At 48.4% G+C, this 25,993-nt stretch overlaps 1 protein-coding gene across 1 annotated transcript in view; it reads right to left on the bottom strand.

The window, feature by feature from the left end:
• LOC145361655 (SH3 domain-binding protein 1-like) overlaps nucleotides 1-25,559 on the bottom strand; it is a 56,736-nt gene extending 31,177 nt beyond the window's left edge. Inside the window, exons 1-10 of the mRNA XM_080217537.1 lie at nucleotides 25,462-25,559; nucleotides 23,836-23,875; nucleotides 20,384-20,488; nucleotides 18,595-18,671; nucleotides 14,570-14,681; nucleotides 8,971-9,047; nucleotides 7,915-8,032; nucleotides 4,883-4,951; nucleotides 2,558-2,648; nucleotides 326-453 (exon numbers count right to left, since the gene is read on the bottom strand). Coding sequence (XP_080073663.1) covers nucleotides 326-453; nucleotides 2,558-2,648; nucleotides 4,883-4,951; nucleotides 7,915-8,032; nucleotides 8,971-9,047; nucleotides 14,570-14,681; nucleotides 18,595-18,671; nucleotides 20,384-20,488; nucleotides 23,836-23,875; nucleotides 25,462-25,514 — 870 coding nt within the window. The 5' untranslated portion in view covers nucleotides 25,515-25,559. The remainder of the gene's footprint in view (nucleotides 1-325; nucleotides 454-2,557; nucleotides 2,649-4,882; nucleotides 4,952-7,914; nucleotides 8,033-8,970; nucleotides 9,048-14,569; nucleotides 14,682-18,594; nucleotides 18,672-20,383; nucleotides 20,489-23,835; nucleotides 23,876-25,461) is intronic.
• Nucleotides 25,560-25,993: the final 434 nt, after the last annotated feature.

The following is a 25,993-nucleotide window of genomic DNA, read 5'->3' as shown; positions in this document are numbered from 1 at the left end:
ACAATCTCTAGTGACATTTCCTGTTCCAGTTGATCTGGTTTCTCTCCTTATTTAGACCCAGACCTGCAAACTCTCCAGTACTCGTCACAAGAGCAAGAATCCAGCCAATTCTTTCCCCAGTGATCTGAAGATGTGAAACCAGAATCCAGATCTGAGCTAGGATCAAATGCCAAAACATCTCTGTTCTCAATTAGTGCACTGAGGGACAAATCAGGAGGAGGTTGTAGACCCTCTGACCCTTGGAGGAGGGAAGAGGTGCCTACTGCCCCCTTTCTCACTCTCCCCTCTCTCGTTCTCTCTCTCTCAGTTCACACGTGGACCTTACCTCCTCCTTCATGCCTTTTTCCAGCAACATCATGACGCACGCCTCAATGGGGAGAGCGATTTCCCGCCCACACCTTTTCAGATGTTCCTCTAGCGGTTGTCCAAAGGCAGGATTCTCCGAACTGTCACCTTTCCACACGGAAAACGGGCAGGGTGTGAGTGACAAGAAAGTGTGGGAGGAACCAATATAAACTAACGAAAATAACACCAGGGTAAATAATAACCGTGAGGTTATTGGGTGTGAGGGAGTGTGTGTGGCTGTCTTTGAGGGACTGTGTATGGGTGTGTGTGTGTGTGTGTGTGTGTGAGACAGAGTGTGTTTGAGTGTGTGTAAAGGAGTGTGTGTGTGTGGGCAAGTGAGCCTGTTTGTGTGGGTGAGTGTGAGAATTTGTGTGGGTGTGTGTGAGGGTGTGTGTGTGGGTGTGAGTGAGGGTGTGTGTCTGGGTGCATGTGTGAGGGATTGGGTGTAGGTGTGTGTGAGGGAGTGTGTGTGGGTGTGTGTGAGAAAGAACGTGTTGGTGAGCGTGAGAGAGTGTGTGAGGGGGTGTGTATGGGTGTATGTGTGAGGGAATGTGTGTGGGTGTGTGTGAGAGAGAGTGAGGTTATATGAGAGTCATAGGGTGGGATTTTAAGACCTCACTTGAGCGAGCGCTGGACAATCCCACCCGAGGTCAGTGGACCTTTCCGTGGTCCGCCCCTCGCCTGCTCCCAGTCCGTGGCAGGCGGGACAGTAGAATTCTGGTGATAGTCACACAGCACAGAAAAGGCCCTTCGGCCCATCGAACCTGCACTGACAATAACTACCACTAAAGACATGCTAATCCCATTTTCCTGCACTTGTCCCATATCCTTGAACGTTATATTTCAAGAGATTATCCAATTTTTTTTATAGGTTGTAAGGTTTCCGGCCTCCACTCCCTTCACAGGCAGCGCATTCCACCACCCTCTGAGTGAAAAGGCTTTTCTCAAATCCCCTCTGAACCTCCTGTCCCTCACCCTCAAACTCTGCCCCCTCGTGATTGACCCCTCAATCAAGGGGAACAGCTGCTCCCTCCTCATCCTATCCAAACCCTTAATAACCATAGAATCCTTACAGTAGAGAAAAAGGCCATTCAGCCCATCAAGCCTGCACCAGCAACAATCCCATCTAGGCCCTAACACCACAACCCCACATCTTTACCCTGCTAATCCCCCTGAAACTAGGGTCAATTTAGCACGGCCAATCAACATAATCCGCACATTTTTCGGACTCTGGGACGAAACCGAAGCACCCGGAGGAAACCCACACAGGCATGAGGAGAACATGCAGACTTTGCACAGTCTCCCAAGCCAGGAATCGAACCCAGGTCCCTGGCGCTATGAAGCAGCAGTGCTAACCACTGTGCCACCATGCTGCCCCTAATCGTATACACCTCAATCATGTCCCCTCTCAGCCTTCTCTGCTCTAGAGGAAACAATCCAAGCCTATTTCCTTGTAGCTCAAATGCTTCATCCCAGGCAGCATCCTGGTGAATCTCCTCTGCACCCCGTCCAATGCAATCACAGAGAGTGCCGGAGAGTGTGAAGATATGTGGGTGTGTGCGAGTGTGTAGGCGCATGTGAGAGAGAACATGTGTGCTAATGTCCATTTCTTCATGGACGTGGCCAACGCTGGGCAAGGCCAGTATTTATTGCCCAGCCCTAATTGCCCTTGAACTGAGTGTCTCACTCAGCTATTTCTGAGGGCAGCTGAGACCCAACCACATTGCTGTGGCTCTGGAGTCACATGTAGGCCAGACAGGGTAAGGACGGCAGATTTCCTTCCCTAAAGGGACATTAGTGAACCAGATGGGTTTTTCCGACAATTGATGATGGTGACAGTCACCACAGGGGCTATCTTTACATTCAATATTTTTCATTAAAATCCTTGGTGGGGTTTGAACCCGCGTTCCTGGATCTGTGTGTCTGTGGGAGGGGATGGAGGAAAGAAAATGCCAGTGTTTCTCAAGGTTGATAAAAAGCTATGACTCATCTTTCATTCCCTCCCCCTGCTGTATAAATATCTCCCACTTTCTATGCCTTTAGCTTTGACAAAGGGTCATCTGGACTCGAAATGTCAGCTCTTTTCTCTCCTTACAGATGCTGCCAGACCTGGCTGAGATTTTCCAGCATTTTCCCTTTGGGTTTCTCAAGCTTGAGTTGTGTTGGTGAGTGGATTGGAGAGCGAGATGATGTTCTGAGTTCACACACTCACCTTCCGTCTTGCTGCTGCTCTTCAGTGTTGGCATCAAGTCGTCTAGTGCTTTTAGCGACTTTCTGTGATACTCAGCTTGTGCCCCCAGTAACTTCAAGAACAAAGAAGATGAAATTATATTTCAAATACATTGTATTTCTTGACACACCAGTTATATTCTCTGCAGCATGATAACAACTTATGTTTGCATAGTATCTTTCATGTGGTCAAAATACTCCCAAGGTGCTTTGTTGGAGCATCCTTTGACAAAAGTTTAAAAGTTTAAAGTTTATTTATTAGTGTCACAAGTCAGGCTTACATTAACACTGCAATGAAGTTACTGTGAAAATCCTCTAGTCGCCACATTCCTGTTCGGGTTACACTGAGGGAGAATTTAGCATGGCCAATGCACCCAAACCGGCACATCTTTCAGACTGTGGATGGAAACCAGAGAACCGGAGCAATAATACTCCTCATTATTTTATAGACCTCTAAAAGATCACCCCTCAGCCTCCTACACTCCAGGGAAAAAAGTCCCAGACTATCCAGCCTCTCCTTATAACTCAATCCATCAAATCCCAGTAGCATCCAAGTAAATATTTCTGCATTCGTTCTAGTTTAGTTTAGTTTAGTCTAGTTTAGACTAGTTTAGTAGCTCACAGTTTGTTTTCTGAGACCTGTTTAGTATGTTTTGAGTTCTTGATCAGTACAGGAGTGGCTTACAGCCAGTGTCTCTCTCTCTCTCTCTCACTCCAGTTTTCTCTCTTTCTATTCATTTCTTTAATGTTTTAATTTTAAATTCTGCTCAATAAAAGGCATTCATCATACCAGTGCCATCTCCTCCTATTCTAAGGAATGAATGGACCTTACAAGGGCTTGTAGTGGGACACTGATTGACACAGGGTGGTGAGTAGGATTAGATGCTACACACTCGTGAATAAATCTAAACTGTGTAAAGATGGACTTATGGCCATTACTTTGCCCGAAGGGCCATTAGAAGTTTGACAACCAGAGCACAGTCTGCCATTCAATAATTTACCATTTTTAGCAAGGGGTGTCATAAAAAGGATTGGCTCAAATCATGTGAGATAGCAAGTGACACCAGTTGATTGTGTCACCAAATGCTCTGGATACACAAATTGATTCTGGCGTAAAAATGGTCAATTCCTAGCCATGTGATTAGTACTGTTGGGTGCACCTTGCCTTCATTATCTGAATCCACCCAAACAAACCCATCCAACTGGTCAATGCTCAAACTTCCCTGCTCGGCCCACAATCATGACCAAGAATGGATCTCTCTTCAGGTGAGGAACTCCCTAAGATTGGTCTTAGATTCCCTTCTTCCCAGCTTGAATCCCATTTGTCCTGCTGCCATTTTACGCGATGGAGTCCAGCAGAATCAGGAAGGATCTCATTGAAACTTGCAGAATACTGAAAGGCCTGGATAGAGTGGATGTGGGGAAGATATTTCCATTAGTGGGAGAGACTAGGACCCGAGGGCACAGCCTCAGAGTAAAGGGTTTTAGAACGGAGATGGGGAGGAGTTTCTTCAGTGGGAGAGCTGTGAATCTGTGGAATTCATTGCCACAGAGGAGGCCAGGTCACTGAGTGCCTTTAAGACAGAGATGGATAGGTTCTTGATTGGTAAGGGAATCAAAGGTTACGGGGAAAAGGCGGGAGAATGGGGTTGAGAAACTTATCATAGAACCCCTACAGTGTAGAAGGTGACCATTCGGCCCATTGAGTCTGTACCGACTAAATTGCACCCAGGCCCTATTCCCATCATTTACCCTAGCCAATCCCCCTGACACTAAGATCAATTTAGTATGACCAGTCAACCTAACCCGCACATCTTTGGAGCGTGGAAGGAAACCAAAGCATCCAGCAGAAACCCACGCAGACACGGGGAGAACATGCAAACTCCACACAGAGAGTTACCCAAGCTGGGAATTGAACCTGGGTCTCTGGTGCTGTGAGGCAGCAGTGCTATCACCGTGCCACCATGATTGAATGGTGGAGTGGACTCGATGGGCCGAATGGCCCAATTCTGCTCCTGTACCTTATCAGGTTTATCACTGACTGTTTTATTTGGTTCCATCAGCACCTGTCCTTCAGCTTCTTCCTCTCAAGGTGAAGAGATTCCCCATCTAGTTTATGTTACTGTACTAACCGAGGAGGCCTTGTGGCGCAGCGGGTAATGCCCCTACCACTGAACCAGAAGGTCCAGGTTCGATTCCAGTGCCAGGACTTGCTGGCAATGGAAGGAGTGTTCAATAAACTGAGAATCAGCTTGGGAAGCCTCTGACTATTTGATGTGAAGATATGCTTTAAAAACAAGTTACTTACCAAGCAGAAATAATTGGAGTATTCTTCCTCCTTACTGGCAAAGTGATAGAGGTCAGCAGCATACTCATCCTGTAATAGGAGAAATGGCCATTAGGTGCTCTGTTTAAAAGCTTATATTTATTTATTAGGATCACAAAAGCTTGAGGTGACTTAACAACTGACTCAAGAACAGCTGTCAGATTTTTGAATGGACCTATCTTGTATTAAGTTGATCTTTCTCTACACCCTAGCTATTACTGTAACACTACATTCTGCACTCTCTCCTTTCCTTCTCTATGAACGGTACGCTTTGTCTGTATAGTGTGCAAGAAACAATACTTTTCACAGTTTCCTGTATACAACATTTATTTATTAGTCACAAGTAAGGCTGACATTAACACTGCAAGGAAGCTACTGAGAAATTTCTCCAGTTGCCACAGTCCGGCACCTGTTTGGGTCAATGCACCCTAACCAGCACACCTTTCAGAATGCGGGAGGAAACTGCAGCACCCGGGGGAAACCCACGCAGACACGGGGAGGATGTGCAAACTCCACACAGACAGTATCCAAGGTGGGAATCGAAACCTGGATCACTGGTGCTGTGAAGCAGCAGTGCTAAGCACTGTGCTAACCATATGTGACAGTAATGAATCAGATTACATCAATTGAAGGATTGCTTCCTTCCCCCTTGTAATAATGGAGTTCAGATTTTTGAATATCTTTTACACCCAACTTCCTTTCTTCTCAGGAGTTCCTGGTCCCTCACTGCTCTGCTCTCAGATCCAAAATTGCTGACCTTGAACTTGTCCCGCATTGAACTTTATTAATCTATCTAAAAATAAAACCGGGACTTGCTCATGATGCTTGCACCTCCCACTAATCAAGTAGGCTGACGTTAATACTACAATGAAGTTACTGTAAAAATCCCCTGGTTGCCACACTCCGGTGCCTGTTCGGGTACACTGAGGGAGAATTTAGCATGGACAATCCACCCTAACCAGCACGTCTTTGGACTATGGGAGGAAACCAGAGCACCCAGAGGAAACCCACACAGACACAGGGAGAATGTGCAGACTCCACACAGACAGTGACCCAAGCTGGGAATCGAACCCGGGTCCCTGGCGCTGTGAGGCAGCAGCACTAACCACTGTGCCACCATGCTGCCAGCAATAAAGCATGAATTCTAAAGGACATTGAGTTCTTGATTTGTGGGAGGTGCAAGCAGCATAGGCAAGTCCCAGTTTTATTTTTAGACAGGCTAATAAAGTTCAATATGGGGCAAGTACAAGGTCAGCAATTTTGGATCTGACAGCAGAGCAGTGAGGGACCAAAAAGGAAGTTGGGTGTAAAAGATATTCAAAAATCTGAACTATTATTACGAGGGGTTGGGATACAAGGGGGAAGGAAACAATCCGTCAACTGATGTGATCTGGTTTATTATTGTCACGTGTATTGGGATATAGTGAAAAGTATTGTTTCTTGTGTGCTGTGCAGACAAAGCATACCGTTCATAGAGAAGGAAAGGAGAGAGTGCAAAATGTAGAGTTACAGCCACAGCTAGGGTGTAGAGAAAGATCAACTTAATGCAAGGTAGGTCCATTCAAAAGTCTGACAGCAGCAGAGAAAAAGCTGTTTTTGAGTTGGTTGGTACGTGACCTCAGACTTTTATAACTTTTCCTCAACGGAAGAAAGTGGGAGAGAGAATATCCGGGGTGCGTGGGGTCCTTGATTATGCTGGCTGCTTTGCCGAGGCAGCGGGAAGTGTAGACGGAGTCAATGGCTGGGAGGCTGGTTTGCGTAATGGATTGGGCTACATTCACAACCTTCTGTACAGAGACCTGGAGAATTCCACTTAATTGTGGGCCTCACAATGTAGGGGGGGTCTATGAGTTTGAAGGGGGACAGGTTCACATTTTTGTACCAGGGCTATAAAGATTAAATTAATAAGTCAGGAGACCCAGACTTAGTTTGTACTCCTTTGAATTTACATTTTGACGGGTGATCTGATCAAGGGGAAAATTCTGCCCTGTAGATGCGGCAATTCTGAAAGAATGGGAGAGGCACGGTGGCACAGCGGTTAGTACTGCTACCTCACAGCGCCAGGCACCCGGATTCGATTCCCAGCTTGGATCACTGTCTGTGTGGAGTTTGCACATTCTCCCTGTGTCTGCGTGGGTTTTCTCCAGGTGTTCCGGTTTCCTCCCATAGTCTAAACATGTACAGGCTAGGTTGATTGACCAGGCTAAATTGCACCTTAGTATCAGGGGGATTAGTAGGGTAAATATATGGGGTTATGGGGATAGGGCCTGGGTGGGATAGTTGTCGGTGCAGGCTCGACGGGCTGAATGGCCTCCTTCTGCACTGTGGGATTCTATGATCTCTCAGCACCTTGAGGAAAAAAGTACCATGGACAGTGAAAATCGGAAATAAAGACAGAAAATGCTGGATAAACTCAGCAGGTCTGGCACCGCCTGTGCGGAGAGAAACAGAGTTAAAGTTTCAAGTCTGAATGACTCTTCTCTATTCTGAAGGGTCACACAGACTCGGAACATTAACTCTGTCTCTGTCTCCACAGACACTGCCAGACCTGCTGAGTTTATCCAACATTTGCTGTTTTTATCTAAAATGATGTTTGTAAAATCCTACGGTGCAGAAGGCCATTCAGCCCGCACTGATAACAATCGCACCCAGACCCTATCCCCATCCATAACCCCGCGTATTTACCCTGACACTGAGGGACTATTCAACATGGCCAACACGCCTAACCTGTGGGAGGAAATTGGAGCATCCGGAGGAAACCCCACGCAGACACGGGGGGAATGTGCAGACTCCACATAGATAGTGACTGAAGGCTGGAATCGAACCTGGGTCTCCGGCGCTGTGAGGCAGCAGTGCTAGCCACTGTGCCACCGTGCTGCCCCTGTTGATCCTTGGAGACCATGCAGACTCCATACAGACAGTGACCCCGAGCCGGGAAGCGAGCCGGAAGCAGTGCTAACCACCATGCCGCCCAGAAATGTTCACTCAAAACCCTCACTACCTTCCTCACCTACCTTGGACTGTTCTACCCGTCTCCAGATCTCTTCCACCTCTTCCTTGAGAAGGTCCACTTTCGCCGTCGCGGAAGGGACTGCAGCTCCCGTGTTGCCTGACTTTGTTGCTTGGCTGAGCCTAGGAGAGAAGGTTTGGTGGTGAGCCAGTGTGGGAGGGCAGCCTACAGGCTTGGGCCTCAGCCTGAGAGACCACTCTGCCCCTCACTGAAGCTCAGTTACATCTCAACACAAATAAAGCTTCAAGCCAGGGATTTGAAAAATCCTGCTCCCTTTTCCCACTGTGCTTCAGTGTGAGCGTGTAGCGAGTCCCTGTTTCTCATTCCCTCTGCCTGTGGGTTAACTCAATTACTGGTTAACTTACAGGCTGATTTGGTAGTTAAGAAGGCAAATGCAATGTTAGCATTTATATCGAGAGGACTAGAATACAAATGTATTTCTAGGGCTTTATCAGGCCCAGGTCAGGCCACATTTGGGATAGTGTGAGCAATTTTGGGCCCCGTTTCTAAGGAAGGATGTGCTGGCCTTGGAGTGGTTCCCAGAGGATGTTCACAAGAATAATCCCTGGAATGAAATGCTTGATGTATGAGGAGCATCTGAGGACTGTTGGTCTGTACTCGACGGAGTTTAGAAGGATAGTGGGGGGATCGCATTAAAACTTACAGAATACTGAAAGGCCTGGATAGAGTGGACATGGGGAAGATGTTTCCATTAGTGGGAGAGACTGGGATCCGAGGGCACACCCTCAGAGTAAAGGGACAACCCTTTAGATCCAAGATGAGGAGGAATTTCTTCAGCCGGAGGGGGTGAATCTGTGGAACTCATTGTCACAGAGGAGGTCAGGTCAATGAGTGTATTTAAGACAGAGATAGATAGGTTTTTGATTGGTGAGGGGGTCAAAAGTTATGGAGAAAAGGCAAGAGAATCGGGTTGAAAAACTTATCAGCCATGATTGAATGGTGGAGCAGACTCGATGGGCCGAATGGCCTAATTCCGCTCCAGTATCTTATGGTCTTATGTTCTAAATGTCTGATAAGTTTGTAAATGTTGTACTTTTACCGATTCTTGGCAGCCGTCCAGTCCAGTGTCAGTTTGGCTAACTGCTTCTTGTGTTTGAGAGTATTCGGAAGTTCCTCCTGTTTATGAAGAATAAATGAAATGTTACAATAGTTCTGGAAATTTACAGGAAGTGGTCCATTGAGTTCGTTCCTCAGTGACAATGCCAACTCTGAGTGAGGATCTGGTCACTGGGTCAGTGCCAGTCTCTGGTGTGTAAATCAGATGTTCTTCCCACATAAATTCAGACCTTGAATTATAGAATTCCTACAGTGCAGAAGGAGGCCATTCGGCCCAACGAGCCTGCATCACCACAATCCCACCAAGGCCCTATTCCTGTAACTTCACTTACGGTGGCAGAGTGGTTAGCACTGCTGCTTCACAGCGCCAGGGACCTGGGTTCCACAGCTGTGTGGAGTTTGGACATTTTCCCCGTGTCTGCGTGGGTTTCCTCTGGGTGCACCGATTTCCTCCTACAGTCTGAAAGACGGGCTGGTTAGGGTGCATTGACCTGAACACGCGCCAGAGTGTGGCCACTAGGGCAATTGCACAGTAACTTCATTGTAGTGTTAATGTAAGCCTTACTTGGGACTAATAAATAAATTTGACTTTACTTTATTTGCCCAGCTGATTCCCCTGACACAAGGATCAATTTTAGATGGCCAACCAACCTAAACCGCACATCTTTGGACTGTGGGAGGAAACCGGAGCACCCGGAGGAAACCCACGCAGACATGGGGAGAACATGCAGACTCCACACAGTGACAGACAGTGACCCAAGGCTAGAATTGAACCCAGGTCCCTGGCGCTGTAAGGCAGCAGTGCTAACCACTGGGCCACTGTGCCATCCATAGTACAGAAGGGGGCTATTTGGCCCATTGAGTCTACACCAACTTTCCAAAAGAGCATCACACCAAGTTCCCATCCACTCAGCCACACACATTTACCCCACTAATCCCCTTAACCTACACATTTTTGGACTCTAAGGAGCAATTTAACATGGCCAATACCCCTAACCTGCATATCTTTGGAGTGTCGGAGGAAACCAGAGCACCCAGAGGAAACCCACGCAAACACAGGGAGAACGTGCAGACTCCACACAGACAGTGACCCAAGCCTGGAATCAAACCCAGGTCCCTGGCGCTGTGAGGCAGCAGTGCTAACCACCGTGCCACTCGTGGAGAGGAGGTCTGCAGGAATTCTCTTTGTTGCATCATTTGCAGAATGAGCATGGGAAGATATGGAAGACATCATGTATGGGTCAATGGTCAGTTCCTAGTGGGAATTCACGGCTGAATGCTCCCACTTGTAGATAGGGTGGTAAAGAAGACCTATGGCATGCCTGCCTCTATTGGCTGGGGCATTGAGTACAAGAGTCAGGATGTCCTGTTGCAACTTTATAAAACTTTGGTTAGGCTGCACCAATTCTGGTCACCACATTACAGGAAGGATGTGGAGGCTTTGGAGAGGGTGCAGAAGAGGTTGACCAGGTTGCTGCCTGGATTGGAGGGTATGAACTATAAGGAGAGGCTGGACAAACTGGGATTGTTTTCTCTGGAGCGGCGGAGGTTGAGGCGAGTCCTGACAGAAGTCTATAAAACGATGAGAGATGTAGATAGGGGTGACAGTCAGAATCTTTTTCACAGAGTTGAAATGTCCAATAATAGGGGAGGGGGGGTGTGCTCTTAAAGTGAGAGGTGAAAAGTTTAAAGGAGATGTGAGGGGGCAAGTTTTGTTTTTAGACAGAGAGTGGTAGGTGTCTGGAACGGGCTGCCAGAGGGGGAGGTGGAGGCAGGTACGATAGGGGCGTTGAAGGGGCTTTTAGATAAGCACATGAGTATGCAAGGAGTGGAGGGATAGGGAACAAGGGCAGGCAGAAGGGGTTAGTTTAATTTGGCGTCATGTTCGGCACAACATTGTGGGCCGAAGGACCTGTTCTGTGCTGCACTGTTCCATGTTCCATGTTCTATGTTCCATGTTCCATGTTCTTTGTTCCATGTTCCATGTTCTATCCAGGCCTTCACATGGAAGGATGATATTGTTAAACCCAATTCTGCTGTCTACATGTTTAAACATTCCCTCTGCCAATGGTGGCCTTGCTTCCAGCTCCCTCGGCCTAAGCTCTGGAATTCTACTCCTAAATTTCCTCCCTCTCCTCCTCAGAATCCTCCTTGAAACTCTTGAACTTGGCCCTTCTGACAATTGTCCAAATGTCGTCTTGTGTGTCAATTTTTATCACTTCCTGTTTTCGGAGTTTTGGCCCATTCAACGTGCAAAGGTATGTAAGTTGTTGTTGAAACTCTAACCTCGACTGTGTTATAAATAAAACAGCTGCAACACTCTGAGCTCCTTATATAGACCGGAGGCTCTGAAACAGAGAGTTACAGCTCGACCCATATGAAGCGAATCTTCCATCAGAACCTGTTTATCCTGAGACTCAATGTCACCACCTCTGCCAAATAGTTTCAGAAGATGAAGGGCGGAATTTGCCCAAAAATGACCTAAGTGTCATGAGAAAACTGGAGCGATTCGCGGCAGTGTGTCCAGCGTGGACTGGACCGCAATCTCACTCATTTTTTGGAAGAGTGGTGGGTTACGTGCCAGTTCTGAGAAGGGGTGGGAACTGAACATTCTGGGTGAGCCCGGCTGCAGAGTGATCTGGTGCCATTTTGAAAGAATGCCCCGATCTCCCAGTGCACCCCCCCGCCCCACCATGGACCACCCTCCCCACCCTCATCACTGGCATGTTTCCCCAACCCCCTCCCCAATATAGGTCGCCTGCATCGGGCCCTCCCAGTGGCTACCCGCTTCATGCTTCCCCCTTCACTACAACCCTGCCCCCCCCCACCCCCCCCACCGCCTTGACACCACCCCAACACACCGGCAGTGCCCACCTGGAACTGCCAGTGTTTCCGGTTGGCAGTGCCAGATGGGGCATTGCCCAGCCACACCATCGACCACTCGGGGGGCCTCAATGGCCTCTGGGCATCCCGGACATGGCCATCACACCTGGTCTTCACTATGGTGGACACCAGTAGTGACGCTTGCCATGTTATCACCATGCCCAAGGATTGGAAGATTCCGGTAGCTGGGAGAATCCGGCATCGAACGGGCCGTGAATATTTAAATATGCTGCTGGACCTCACGCCCTTTTTGGGTGAGATTCAGTTTGAGTCAATAGAAAGGGACCAGGACAATTGCTAACCGTTTGGTGCTGGGCGTGAACCCTGTTTTTAGGCCCGAATGCTATTTTCCGGGATCGGTGGCAGAGGGCATCAGGTGAAGGCGAGACTGGAAACTGGCTGCCAGTGTCTGGTACCCCTTTCCCCTTACACTGCTCAAACTTACAGCTTTATAAACAGGAAGAGGAATTAAAGTAGTCCCAGAATGTGACAGCGAGCAGGCCTGATATAAATAGAAGCCTGAGGCGAGCACTAAATCAGGCAGCAACTAAACATGTGGTCGGACTATGCCTTTGAAGGAAATATTTTTGTCATGTTTCTGCGTGGGATGTTTTTTAGCAGTCCTTTCCATTTTATCATAGAATAGTGCAGAAGGAGGCCATTTGGCTTCTCGAGTCTGCACCGACAATAATCCCACCCAGTCCCTATCCCCACAACCCCATGCATTTACCCCGCCAGTCCCTCTGACACTAAGGGGCAATTTAGCACAGCCAATCCACCCAACCTACACATCTTTGGACACTGAGGGCCAGTTTCACACGGCCAATCATGGTGCTTCGATTTCCTCCCATATGCAAAGATGTGCAGGTTAGATGGATTGGTCATTCTAAATTTCCCCTTAATGTCCAAAGATGTGTAGGTTAGGGTGGATTGGCCATGCTGAATTGCCCCTTAGTGTCCAAAGATGTGCAGGTTAGGTGGATTGGCCGTGCTAAATTGCCCCTTAGTGTCCAAAGATGTGTAGGTTAGGTGGATTGGCCATGCTAAATTGCCCTTTAATGTCCAAAGATGTGTGGGTTAGGGAGATTAGTGGGGCAAACACATGGGGTTATGTGAAGGGGAGTAAGATGCTCTGTTGGAGAGTTAGTGCAGACCCGATGAGCCAACAGCCTCCTGCTGCACTGCAGGAATACTCGGATTCCACAGAGATTCCGACCTGGTCCCTAACAAATTGGGGGCTATCTGTGGGATTAAAATCTATAATTCCTTATTTGGTTTAAGATTATTGGACTTAAAGACATTGAGTGTTGAGTATATTTGTGCTTTCTTTCCAGGTGCATTTGGTTGGTTTAAAGGGGTAGTGCCTGGTGGGATATTGGCTCTTTCAGTGGCTAAGGTTTTCCTAGCAGTGGGAGAGGTCACTCAGGCTGGTTTACAGAAGGCGGTTAAAGCAAAGCTTTTAGAATCGGCAAACAAGCAACAGGTGACATTACCTGACGGGGTGAGGAAGGTGGAGACGATTGTTGGCGATAGCTCAGCATTTAAAATTGCCAGAAACACAGACAGAATCGTTGGAAATGGCTAGAATTCAATAACAAGTGAAAGAGTTTGAATCAGAAGCAAAAAGAGGAGAGAGTAGCAAAAGCAAAAGAGAGGAGGCAATTGCAGAGGAACAAAGAACAAAAGAGTTGAAACTGCTTGAATTCCAGGCAATGGACAAGGAAAAAGAAAGGATATGCCATGATTGTGATGAATGGGGAAGCAGGTTCGAAGGGCCGAATGGCCTCCTTCTGCTTGTCTCTTCTATGTTTCTGTATTTCTACGCTCAGCGACCCAAAGGGGTTGTTTGACACTGAGTCAAAAAATGTGGAAACATTGGGAAAAGTGGAGGCTCAGAGTGTAGGTAGGGATGAGAGAGAATTATTTTTATGCATTCCTGGGACATGGGCGTCACTGGCTGGTCAACATTTGTTGCCCATCTCTCGTTGCCTGAGGGCAGTTGAGAGTCAACCACATTGCTGTGGCTCTGGGGTCACATGTAGGCCAGACCGGGTAAGGACGGCAGATTTCCTTTCGTATAGGACCACATGGGCTTTTCCAATAATCGACAATGATTTCGTGGTCATCAGTAGATTCTTAATTCCAGATATTTCTTTACTGAATTCAAATTCCACCACCTGCCGTGGCGGGATTCGAACCCGGGTCCTCAGGACATTCGCTGAGTTTCTGCATTAACCATGGTGCAAAGAAGTGGACAATTTCACCAAACCTCTTCTCACCTCGGTCAAGCTCAGCATCTCGGTTTAAAAAGCTTATTTATTCGTCACAAGTGGGCTTATATTAACACTGCAATGAAGTTACTGTGAAAATCCCCTAGTCGCCACACTCCGGTGCCCGTTCGGGTACACGGAGCGAGAATTCAGTACGGCCGATGCAATTAAGGTTAGGGTCTAGGCTAACTTCAGTAAGAAGTCTCACAACACCAGGTTAAACCTAACAGGTTTATTTGGCAGCACGAGCTTTCGGAGCGCTGTCCCTTCATCAGGTGAGTGATGCTAACTGGGTAGTAGACCTTGGAGTTTCTGTTCCGGTCACTCACACACAGGACCCTGTTTATCTGCACCGAGCTCTTGCTGCCAAGGAATGGAGACTTGCGACAAACACACAGCCTTTATAAGCATTTCATTCGTTTTACTCACCTCAGATAGTTTGAGGAGTGGGTCCAAGACTTCCCTCTCCAGCTGAAGTTCATACTCAAGTAAGGCTGTCGCTAAACTATTCTCCACCGAGGAGCAAATCTCCATGATCTTCCTGTGGGTGGAACGCTTAAGACAATAAAAAAAAACCAGACTGGACTGTGTCAGGAGGGGAGTGACACCTTGGGCCACGCAACATCATTTTAGAACTCCACAACTCGAGGCCTGGCCACCCACAAACGGAAACGTTCTGACGAGGGATTACCGGGGCGGGTTAAGCGCTGGGTTACGTCACCCGGTCAGGTCGCAAAAACTCCTCTGAGTTTGCAAGGTTGATCAAACCGGGGTGATTAGTTCGATGGGCTAGATCGTGAGGAAGAACTTACTCTGGTGGGCGGGGAGGGGGAGAGGGGGGAGAGGGAGAGCTGGGATCTTCCAATCATCACCTGGGGGGAGGGGGGGGGTCAGGAAATCTGGCTCGGGGGGACAGGACCTTGGGGCTAGGTTGTTCAGGGGTGATGCAGGAAGCATTTCCTCACGCAACGGAATTAACCTGGAATTCTCCCAGAACTCATAGAATCCCCGCAGTGCAGAAAGAGACCATTAGGTCCATCCAGTCTGCACCAACTCTTCAAAGGAGCATCTTACCCAAACCCTTTCCCCATAACCCCGCATATTTACCCTAACCTGCACATCTTGGGACACTGAGTGGCAATTTAGCATGGCCAATCCATCGAACCTGGGAGGAAACCCAGGCAGACATGGGGAGAACGTGCAAACTCCGCACAGACAGTCACCCGAGGCTGGAATTGAACCCAGGTCCCTGGCGCTGTGGGGCAACAGTGCTAACCGCTGTGCCACCACATGTGTGGTTATATTCCTCAAATCAGTTTTGCAAGGGTCTGCTGCTGCTGCTCTATTTCTGACAGGAAACAGTCCTGTAGGCCCTGGTCTCAAGCCCAATGTCACGGCAACTGGACCGAACAAGTCAAGGCCAATCAATCACACGTAGACACTGGGGTGGACAGGTGAGGGGTCACAGGGTAGAGGGGAGGGGATGTCGAGGGGCAGTGGGCCTCAGTGGGGTTGGTGAGGGGGGGCTACGCGTGGTGGGGGGGGGAGCAAAAAAGCTGCCTTTCTTGGAATCCCTTCAGCCATGGAATCACAGAATCCCTACAGTGAAAAGGAGGCTACTTTGGCTCGTTGAGCCTGCACCGACCACTGTGCCACCCAGGCCCTATCCCTGTAACCCCACATATATACCCTAGCTAGCCCCCCTGACACTAAGGGGCAACTTAGCTTGGCTAATCCATCTAACCCACACACCTGTAGACTGTGGGAGGAAACCGGAGCAGCCGGAGGAAACCCAGGCAGACACAGGGAGAATGTGCAAACTCCATGCAGACAGTGACCCAAGCCGGGAATCGAACCCAGTGAGGCAGCAGTGCTAACCCACTGTCCTGACCACATGGCACCTTTTTGTCTTGGATTTATTGGTTGAGGGATAAAAATTAGCCCTAGGACACCAGGGAGAATGGACCCCGAACCAGGATTATCCACTCAAAGCTCTGGAGCTGGGCTTGAAACTACAACCTCCGGACAGAAAGGTGAGAGAGTGTTGTCCTCGCAGCTCCTTCCCTCCAAACATTCACTCACTCAGCCTGACTGCAACCCATTTGCAACTTCCTTGTCCGTTGAGTTACCCAGTCAGCCTCGCTCGTAGAGTCAGATATCATCTCTTAATATTGACAAACTTCCTTCATCCACAACTTGGTAATCTCTTTACACTCCTGTGCCCTTCTCTAAAATGGTGCTGCCGGAATCTCCAGGTTGAGGTGCACAGAATGGAGCGGATCAGGGAAAGACAAGAAAACCCCAACTCCCATAGTGGGGCAGTTAGTATTCTTGCTCCCAGGGCCCTCTGTCATCCCAATTTCAGTCCCCAGGCTTATCCTGCAACTCAGTGCAAACTATCACCCAAATTAACATTTATCATTAAATCCTGATACTGCAGAAGAGGCCATTTGGCCCACTGACCTTGCACTGACTCTCTGACAATTGTATTTTACCCAGGCTCACTTCCCCACCCTACTCCTGTAACCCCACAAATTTAGCATGGCCAATCCACCGAACCTGCACAACTTTGGGACACTAAGGGGCAATTTAGCATGGCTAATCCATCTAACCTACACATCTTTGGACACCAAGAGGTAAGTTAGCATGGCTAATACATCTAACCTGCACATCTTTGGATACTAAGGGGCAATTTAGCATGGCCAATCCACCTAACCTATATATCACTGGACACTAAGTGGCAATTTAGCATGGCCAATCCACCCAATCTGCAGGTTTTGGGACACTAAGGGGCAATTTGGCATGGTCAATGAACCCAATCTGCACATCTTTGGATTGTGGGAGGAAAGCAGAGCACCCGGAGGAAACCCACACAGACTTGGGGAGAACATGCAAACTCCATATAGTCACCCAAGGCCAGAATTGAACCTGGGGTACCTGGAGCTGTGAGGCAGCAGCGCTAACCATTGTGCCACTGTGCCATCCTCTGTTGATCCCCTTCTGCCTAATCTTTCGAATATTGATTTTGACCACCCACCCTTCTCCTTTTACAGTCCTGAACTCTTGGCATATAGAACGGACTCTAAGTTATAGGTCCCAGTCTCTATCCCTATAGATTGAAAGGTCTTGACCCAACATGGATCTGTCACACGGCCCTTGCTTCCTGGGGCATTCTTATTGTTCAAAGGTTGCTAATCATGAAGACATCACAATGGGGACAAGGTGAGGAGATATGCCCCAGGAATTACAGTAAGGACAGGGATTGAACCCACACTCTTTGCACTGTTCTGTGCCACATTCTAGTCAATTGAGCTAACCACCCCCCTTAACTCTCATTCCCCAGGGTTGTGAAAGTATAAAGGGTTGATCTTACCGCCTCGGCACACCGGTTGATTGGTGTGGTGAGCCGGTAAGATCAGGCAAGAGGCAAAAACCGGCTTTGCATCCGGTTTTCTGCCCCTCACAATGTTACCAACCGCGTTCTGCTGGCATAATCAGCCTTCCACCAGGGAAAGCAGGGGGAGTGGGATCGGGGCCAGCTACTGAGGGCAGAGGTGATGTCCGGGGGGGTGGGGGGGGGGTGATTGGGCAGGAGATCGGGGTTTGGGGGGGAGATTGGGGCAGCATGAGGGAGCAATATCTGTGGAGGAGTGGAGGGGGGATGATTGGGGCAGTATCTGTGGAGGGGTGGGGATGCACACAGTACACTGGGAAATCAGAGCACATGTGCAATAGCACCCCTAGAGGTCTGCAGCTGGCTTCCTGGTGTTTATAAGTTCTGTCCACTTCCCCGACTGGCGAGAATCACACTTTGCCTCATTTATTTTTCTATGTGCCAAAGAACTTTATCTGAGAACTCACCCAAAAAAATGGGTGTGATTCTCTCCTGTTTCACTCTTGTTCGGCATTTAGAATTTTTATGGTAAGATCACCCTGTGGGGTGGAACCATTCATGTATTTACATCTGCTAATCTACAACTGGGCTGTGGTTAATCCATCTGATGTGTTAGTTTTGAACACTTCTCCCACACGAGGCGACAATTCCTTTAAAGGGACAGTACAATCAAGAAGCTAAATGTCCAAAATGCGTCTCGGTGCCCAACCTAACTTTGAGCAATGCCAACACAGCAGATATTGGCAGGATATTTGACCACAGGGTGCATCACCTGGCATCTGTATGTTCTGGCAACAGGTCACAGGAACCTGGTCAGGGGCAAGACTGGCTTGCTTTTCCATCCCGCTCTCCTTAGGGGAGTACGATCAGTGCCTAGTGATGGGTCTTTATGGTCTTGTGCTGAATTTGGGGTTGTCTATAACTCAAATGAATCGCGCCTCGGGATGTTGTTGCGTCCCTTTTCCTCACTCCCGCACAGACTTATGCAACATCTTTACACTTCGGCCGTCACTCTGGTCTTCCCGCGGTCTGTCATGTTAATCAATCATCTCTTACCCACCTAATGGGGGACTCGCTGTCCAGTTCTCTACAGCTCTCCAACATACTTTGTGACAGGGACATTAAAGGCATCTTTTTCTGTGGAACAAAGAAGAAGCGATTAAGGTGGAGGTTGCGGTTGGACGTGGGAGTGTGGGGGTGAGGGGGCAGCAGGTAATTTTACCTCCAAATATCCTTTAGGGAAGGAAATCCTTAGCCGGTCTGGCCTACATATGACTCCAGAGCCACAGCGATGTGGCTGATTCTGAACTGCCCTCCAAGGGCAAATAGAAATGGGCAATAAATGTTGGCCCTGCCACCAAAGCCCATGTCCCATGAACAAATACAAAAAAGCGCTCATCCAGGTACTTTTTAAAGGAAGTGAGGCATCCCACCTCCACCATCCTCCCAGGCAACGCATTCCAGACCCTCACCACCCCCTGGGTAAAAAATTCCCTCTAAACCTACTGCCCCTCACCTTGAACCTATGTCCCCTTGTGACTGAACCTTCAACTAAGGGGAACAGCTGCTCCTTATCCACTCTGTCCGTGTCCCTCATAATCTTGTACACCTCGATCAGGTCATCCCTCAGTCTTCTCTGCTCCAGAGAAAACAACCCAAGCCTTACCCAACCTCTCTTCATAACTTCAATGTTCCATCCCAGGCAGCATCCTGGTGAATCTCCTCTGCACCCCCCCCCAGTGCAATCACATCCTCCCTATAATGTGGTGACCAGAACTGCACCCAGGACTCCAGCTGTGGCCTCACCAAAGTTCTACACAACCCCAACATGAATCTCCCTGCTTTTGTACTCGATACCTTGACTGATAAAGGCAAGTGACTCATTTGCCTTTTTCACCACCTTACTAACATACCGTTCCACCTTCTGAGAAGAGATAGAGTGGATAGAATAAAATTGTTTTCCTTGGTGGAAAATTCTAGAGTTAAAAAGTTTCACAACACCAGGTTAAGGCCAACAGATTTATTTGGTAGCACAAGCCACGAGCGCTGCCCCTTCATCAGGTGAGTGGGAATTCTGTTCACAAACAGGGTATATAAAGACACAAACTCAATTTACAAAATAATGGTTGGAATGCGAGTCTTTACAGGTAACCAAGTCTTAAAGGTACAGACAATGTGAGTGGAGAGAGGGTTAAGCACAGGTTAAAGAGATGTGTATTGTGAACTGAACTCCCACTCACCTGATGAAGGAGCAGCACTCCGAAAGCTAGTGGTTTTTGCTACCAAATAAACCTGTTGGATTTTAAACTGGTGTTGTGAGATTTCTCACTGTGTTTGCTCCAGTGCAACACCAGCATCTCCACATCATGGAGAATTCTAGAACCAGGAGACATAGATTCAAGATAAGTCTCAGGAGGTGTAGAGGGGAATTCTTTTTTTTATGCAGAGGGTGGTGGTCTGGGATTTGCTGTCTGAGTTGGTGGTGGAGGCAGAGACCCTAAACTCTTTTACAAAGTACCTGGACCCGCACCACCAGGCGCTGTAAGCTACAGGGCTATGGGCCAGGTGCAGGAAGGTGGGACTAGAAAGGGCAGCTGGATGTCCTCGAGTTGACTTGGGCAAAATGGGCTGAATGGCCTCCGTCTTTGGTGTAACATTTCTGTGGTCCTATCTGTTGCCCAGGTTCAGCCTACAACTCTGTACAAGTTCTCACCAACGTCAACATTTCCCAGTCAGCCAATCTTTCCAATCTGGAGGTGGACCTATCACACATGCACAAGGTGGGAGGTGTTTATCCACCAGCTGTCACCACCTGACCTCCATGAGACAGATAGATTTTCCTTACTCACAATGCGCTTCTGAATCTCACATCCCGGTTGGGCCTGTAGGCAGGCCACCAGCTTCCGGTGAGTCATGGACGTTGCCCGTCTGGTGGGTTCAATCCGGTTTTCAAACTGGACAAAAGTGGAGACAGAAGAGGTGAAAGGTCAGTTGGCTTAATTAATGGGGACGTAGCCACACAAACAGCTTAAGTCAAAGTCCGAGTGCAAAAAAGGCCTTTGACCCATCGGGCGCGATTTTACGGCCTTGCTCGTCCCAAAACTGGAAATCCCCGCCCGAGGTCAATGGATCTTTCCGCCCCTCGCCCGCTCCGATTCCCGTGCTGGCAGCCCGGGAAAATTCGCACCATTGTTTCTCAGCCTACTGGAAAATCAAACCTACCCTGCCCTTGTACAATTAGGAGGGACTGAGGCAATAAAGTGGCACCTCACATAATACAGGACATCCTCGGGGCTGTATCAGGTCATCAGTACCCCCTCCTCTCAGTACTACACCAGAGTATCAGTACACCCTCAGTACTACACCACAGTAACAGTACACCCTCAGTTCTACACCACAGTAACAGTACTCCCTCAGTACTACACCACAGTAACAGTACTCCCTCAGTACTACACCACAGTAACAGTACTCCCTCAGTACTACACCACAGTAACAGTACTCCCTCAGTACTACACCACAGTAACAGTACTCTCTCAGTACTACACCACAGTAACAGTACTCCCCCAGTACTACACCAGAGTAACAGTATGCCCTCAGTACTATACTAGAGTAACAGTCCTCCCTCAGTACTACACCAGAGTATCAGTATGCCCTCAGTACTACACCAAAATAACAGTACTCCCTCAGTACTGCACCAGAGTAACAGTATGCTCTCAGTACTATACTAGAGTAACAGTCCTCCCTCAGTACTACAGTAGAGTATCAGTATACCCTCAGTATTACACTAGAGTATCAGTACATCCTCAGTACTACACTAGAGTATCAGTACACCCTCAGTACTACATTAGAGTATCAATACACCCTCTGAAGTGCAGTAGAGTATTAGTACACCCTCAGTACTACACTAGAGTATCGGTACACCCTCAGTACTACAGTAGAGTATCAATACTCCCTCAGTACTACACTAGAGTATCAGTACACCCTCAGTACTACATTAGAGTATCAGTACACCCTCAGTACTACACTAGAGTATCAATACTCCCTCAGTACTACAGTAGAGTATCAGTACACCCTCAGTACTACATTAGAGTATCAGTACATCCTCAGTACTACACTAGAGTATCAGTACACCTCAGTACTACACTAGAGTATCAGTACGCCCTCAGTACTACAGTAGATTATCAGTACTCCCTCAGTACTACACCAGAGTATCAGTACGCCCTCAGTACTTCACTTGAGTATCAGTACACCCTCAGTACTACAGTAGAGTATCAATACACCTTCAGTACTACATTAGAGTATCAGTACACCCTCAGTACTACTCTAGAGTATCAATACACCCTCTGAAGTGCAGTAGAGTATTAGTACACCCTCAGTACTACACTAGAGTATCTGTACACACTCAGTACTACAGTAGAGTATCAGTACACCCTCAGTACTACATTAGCATATCAGTACACCCTCAGTACTACATTAGACTATCAGTACACCCTCTGAAGTGCAGTAGAGTATTAGTACACCCTCAGTACTACACTAGAGTATCAGTACACCCTCAGTACTACAGTAGAGATCAATACTCCCTCTGTACTACAGTAGAGAATCAGTACACCCTCAGAACTACACTAGAGTATCAGTACACCCTCAGTACTACAGTAGATTATCAGTACACCCTCAGTACTACAGTACAGTATCAGTACGCCCTCAGTACTACACCAGAGTATCAGTACACCCTCAGTACTTCACCAGAGTATCAGTATGCCCTCAGTACTTCACTAGAGTATCAGTACACCTTCAGTACTACAGTAGAGTATCAGTACACCCTCAGTACTACATTAGAGTATCAGTACACCCTCAGTACCACACTAGAGTATCAGTACACCCTCTGAAGTGCAGTAGAGTATTAGTACACCCTCAGTACTACACTAGAGTATCAGTACACCCTCGGTACTACACCAGAGTATCAGTATGCCCTCAGTACTTCACTAGAGTATTAGTACACCCTCAGTACTACGCTAGAGTATCAGTAAACCCTCAGTGCTACACTAGAGTATCAGTATGCCCTCAGTACTACACCAGAGTATCAGTATGCCCTCAGTACTTCACTAGAGTATTAGTACACCCTCAGTACTACACTAGCGTATCAGCACACCATCAGTACTACACTAGAGTATCAGTACACCGTCAGTACTACACTAGAGTATCAGTACGCCCTCAGTACTAACCAGAGTATCAGTACACCTTCAGTACTACACCAGAGTACCAGTACGCCCTCAGTACTACAGTAGAGTATCAGTACGCCCTCAATACTTCACTAGAGTATCAGTACGCCCTCAGTACTACAGTAGAGTATCAGTACACCCTCAGTACCACACTAGAGTATCAGTACACCGTCAGTACTACACTAGAGTATCAGTACACCGTCAGTACTACAGTAGAGTATCCATATTGCCTCAGTACTACACCATATCATCAGAACACCCTCAATACTACACTTGCAATATCTGTGACCCCTCAGAATTGCACTGAAGTGTCAGTGCTGCCCGGCACAGTGGCACAGTGGTTAGCACTGCTGCTCCACAGTGCCAGGGCCTCAGGTTCAATTCCGGCCTCGAGTCACTGTCTGTGTGGCATTTGCACATTCTCCCCATGTCTGCATGGATTTCTCCAGGTGCTCCAGTTTCTTCCCACAGTCCAAAAATGCGGGGTAGATGGATTGGCCATGCTAAATTGCCCCTTAGTGTACATTGGTGTGCAGGTTAGGTGGAGTAGCCATGTTAAATTGCCTCTTAGTGTCCAAAGACATGCGGGTTAGGTGCGGGTTAGGTAGCCATGCTAAATTGCCCCTTAGTGTCAGGGAGATTATGAGGGTAAAATGTGGGGTTACGGGGATGGGGTCTGGGTGGAATTGTTGTCGGTGCAGGCTCGATGGGCTGAATGGCCTCCTTCTGTACGATAGAGATTCTCTCATCTGGTGGTTGTTCAGTTGGGAGAAACAAACCCTCCCAGTTATAACACAGCGTGACATGAGTGCCCCCACATGGGATGCAGGTCAGTAACGCTGTATTGGCAGATGTCTGGATGTTCACTCAGTTCAGAGCAGCCAGGGCTGTGGGCTGGTGGAGGGGGGGGGGGATGGTTTGAATTATGAGCAAGTCTTTCTTGACGGAGTGCCGAAGGGGAAGGGTGCAAGAAGAAATCCTCGTCCGGCTGAGTGGCCTCCACCCCTCACTGATCTCCGGGTGGATCCGCTCCTTCCCAGCCAGTCTGGTTAACATTACAGCCGCTGAACTGGGATCTGTACCTGGATGAGATCTTCGCTCAGAAGTTCCGAATTCTCACTTCTGCGAAAGAAAGGAGAAATAAAAATGCACGATCAGCACTGGGATTAACTCTGAACAAAATTCCGAGGCTGTGCTCAACATTGGAACCCTCTGCCTCAGGAGGGAGGTGGAGGTGGGGTCACTGATTGTTATTAAGGTGGAGGTGGATAGATAGTTGATTGGCGAGGGGGTGTCAGAGGTTCTCAGAGGTAGATGTGAGTGTGGAATTCGAAACATAAACAGGCTCGCCATGATCCTATTGAATGGTGGAACAGGCTTGAGGGGCTGAATGGCCTACTCTGGCTCCTAGAATCATAGCATTCAGACAGTGCAGAAGCAGGTCATTTGGCCCATCACACCTGCACCGACACTCTGACAAATGTCTTACCCAGTCCCTCTTCCCCGCTCTATCCCCGTAACCCCGCACATTTACCACAGCCAATCCACCTAACACAAATTGGGACACTAAGGAGCAATTTAGCATGGCCAATCCACCTAACCTACACATCTTTGGACACTAAGGGTCAATTTAGTATGGCCAATCTCCCTAACCTACACATCTTTGGACACTTAGGGGCAATTTAGCATGGCCAATCCACCTAACCTGCACATCTTTGGACACTAAAGGTCAATTTAGTATGGCCAATCTCCCTAACCTACTCATCTTTGGACACTAAGGGTCAATTTAGCATAGCCAATCTCCCTAACCTACGCATCTTTGGACACTAAGGGGCAATTTAGCACGGCCAATCCACCTAACTTAAACATCTTTGGACTGTGGGAGGAAACTGGAGCACCCGGAAGAAACCCACACAGACACGGGGAGAACATGCAAACTCCACACAGACAGTGACCCAAGCCGGGAATCGAACCCGCATTCCTGGTGCTGTGAGGCAGCAGTGCTAACCAACTGTGCCACCCTGCCACCCAGAATAGGGCGGTGGGGTGGGCCTGAGTGGCCTGCTCTTTGGGAGATTCGATGGGTCGAATGGTCTCTTTCTGCACTGCAGGGATTCAATGGTTTACAGCAGAGAAGGAGGCCAATCGGCCCCTTCAAGCCCATGCTGGCCAACAAGTCCTGGCGTGCCAGACCTTCCCGAATCTGGACCATGGGTTGAAAGAATCGGACGTGTGCGGGGAACGGCTCTCCCTGACCCAATCGGGCGTCTTTTCTAACTCTTAACGGCCGGAACATTCACCATCCTGACCCAACGGGCAGTTCCGCAATGTTGTCGCCCCCACACACACACACCAACCGAATCCGCGTTGGGTTACTGCAACCCAGGGGGCTGGGTGGGGAAGGAAGGGTAGATTTACACATATTGAAACTACTAACCGGCTCCCAAGAAAAATGTGAGCAGCGCAAAAAGAAAACGGCAAGAGGTTCAGCCTCATTGTCCAACCCCCTCTAACTCTCCCGCGTCACACAGTTTATCGTTGCAATTATTACTGACTGACAACAGTAAATGCCTTCATTTTTAATATAACCAAAGAACCGTAGAGTTAAATACACTGGTAAGTCAGTTACTTCCTAATTTGAAGTATTGCAAAACCAAGAGACAAACGCACTTGAAAAGTTTTACTCCACTCCCCAGCCTGGTTCCTACCTTGCTGTATGGTTTGCCAATTGCAACATCCGATTCAGCTGCTTCTTCATCATTTTTCAAGCCTTTTCGGTTGGAGATAGGTTAGGTGTGCGTACTCCAGTTCTCGCGGATCCCCCCCCACCCCCCTTCTCTCTTCCCGACTGTGAGTCTCTGCTCTGACTCTGGAGACCAGTTGGTGGGTGTGAAGGCAGCGCTGCTGTCCCCGCCCACAGGCGGTGAAACTGAAACCTGTCTTAAAGCTGCACCGACACTTACAAGTCACTCTGGCGGAGGGGGGGGGGGGGAGGAGTCGTGAAATGGGGAGCGAGGAAGCCTCTGGCGCCGTGTTTTATTTATCTTTTTAATGGCGGACCCATCTCTCCCCTCCCCCCCCCCCCAAAACTTCCCACCTTGGGTGCCCTTGCCTCTGGCTCCTCCATTCTGTTCTCTGTTAAGGGCGGCACAGCGTGGTTAGCACTGCTGCCTCACAGTGCCAGGGACCCCGGTTCGATTCCCGGCTTTGGTCACTGTCTGTGCAGAGTCTGCACATTCT

This window comes from Carcharhinus amblyrhynchos, chromosome 35, assembly GCF_965287045.1.
Source record: "Carcharhinus amblyrhynchos chromosome 35, sCarAmb.v2.hapA, whole genome shotgun sequence".
Taxonomy (NCBI): Eukaryota; Metazoa; Chordata; class Chondrichthyes; order Carcharhiniformes; family Carcharhinidae; genus Carcharhinus; species Carcharhinus amblyrhynchos.
The sequence above is the reverse complement of the archived record's forward strand: the minus strand, read 5'-3'. Positions and strand labels throughout refer to the sequence as shown.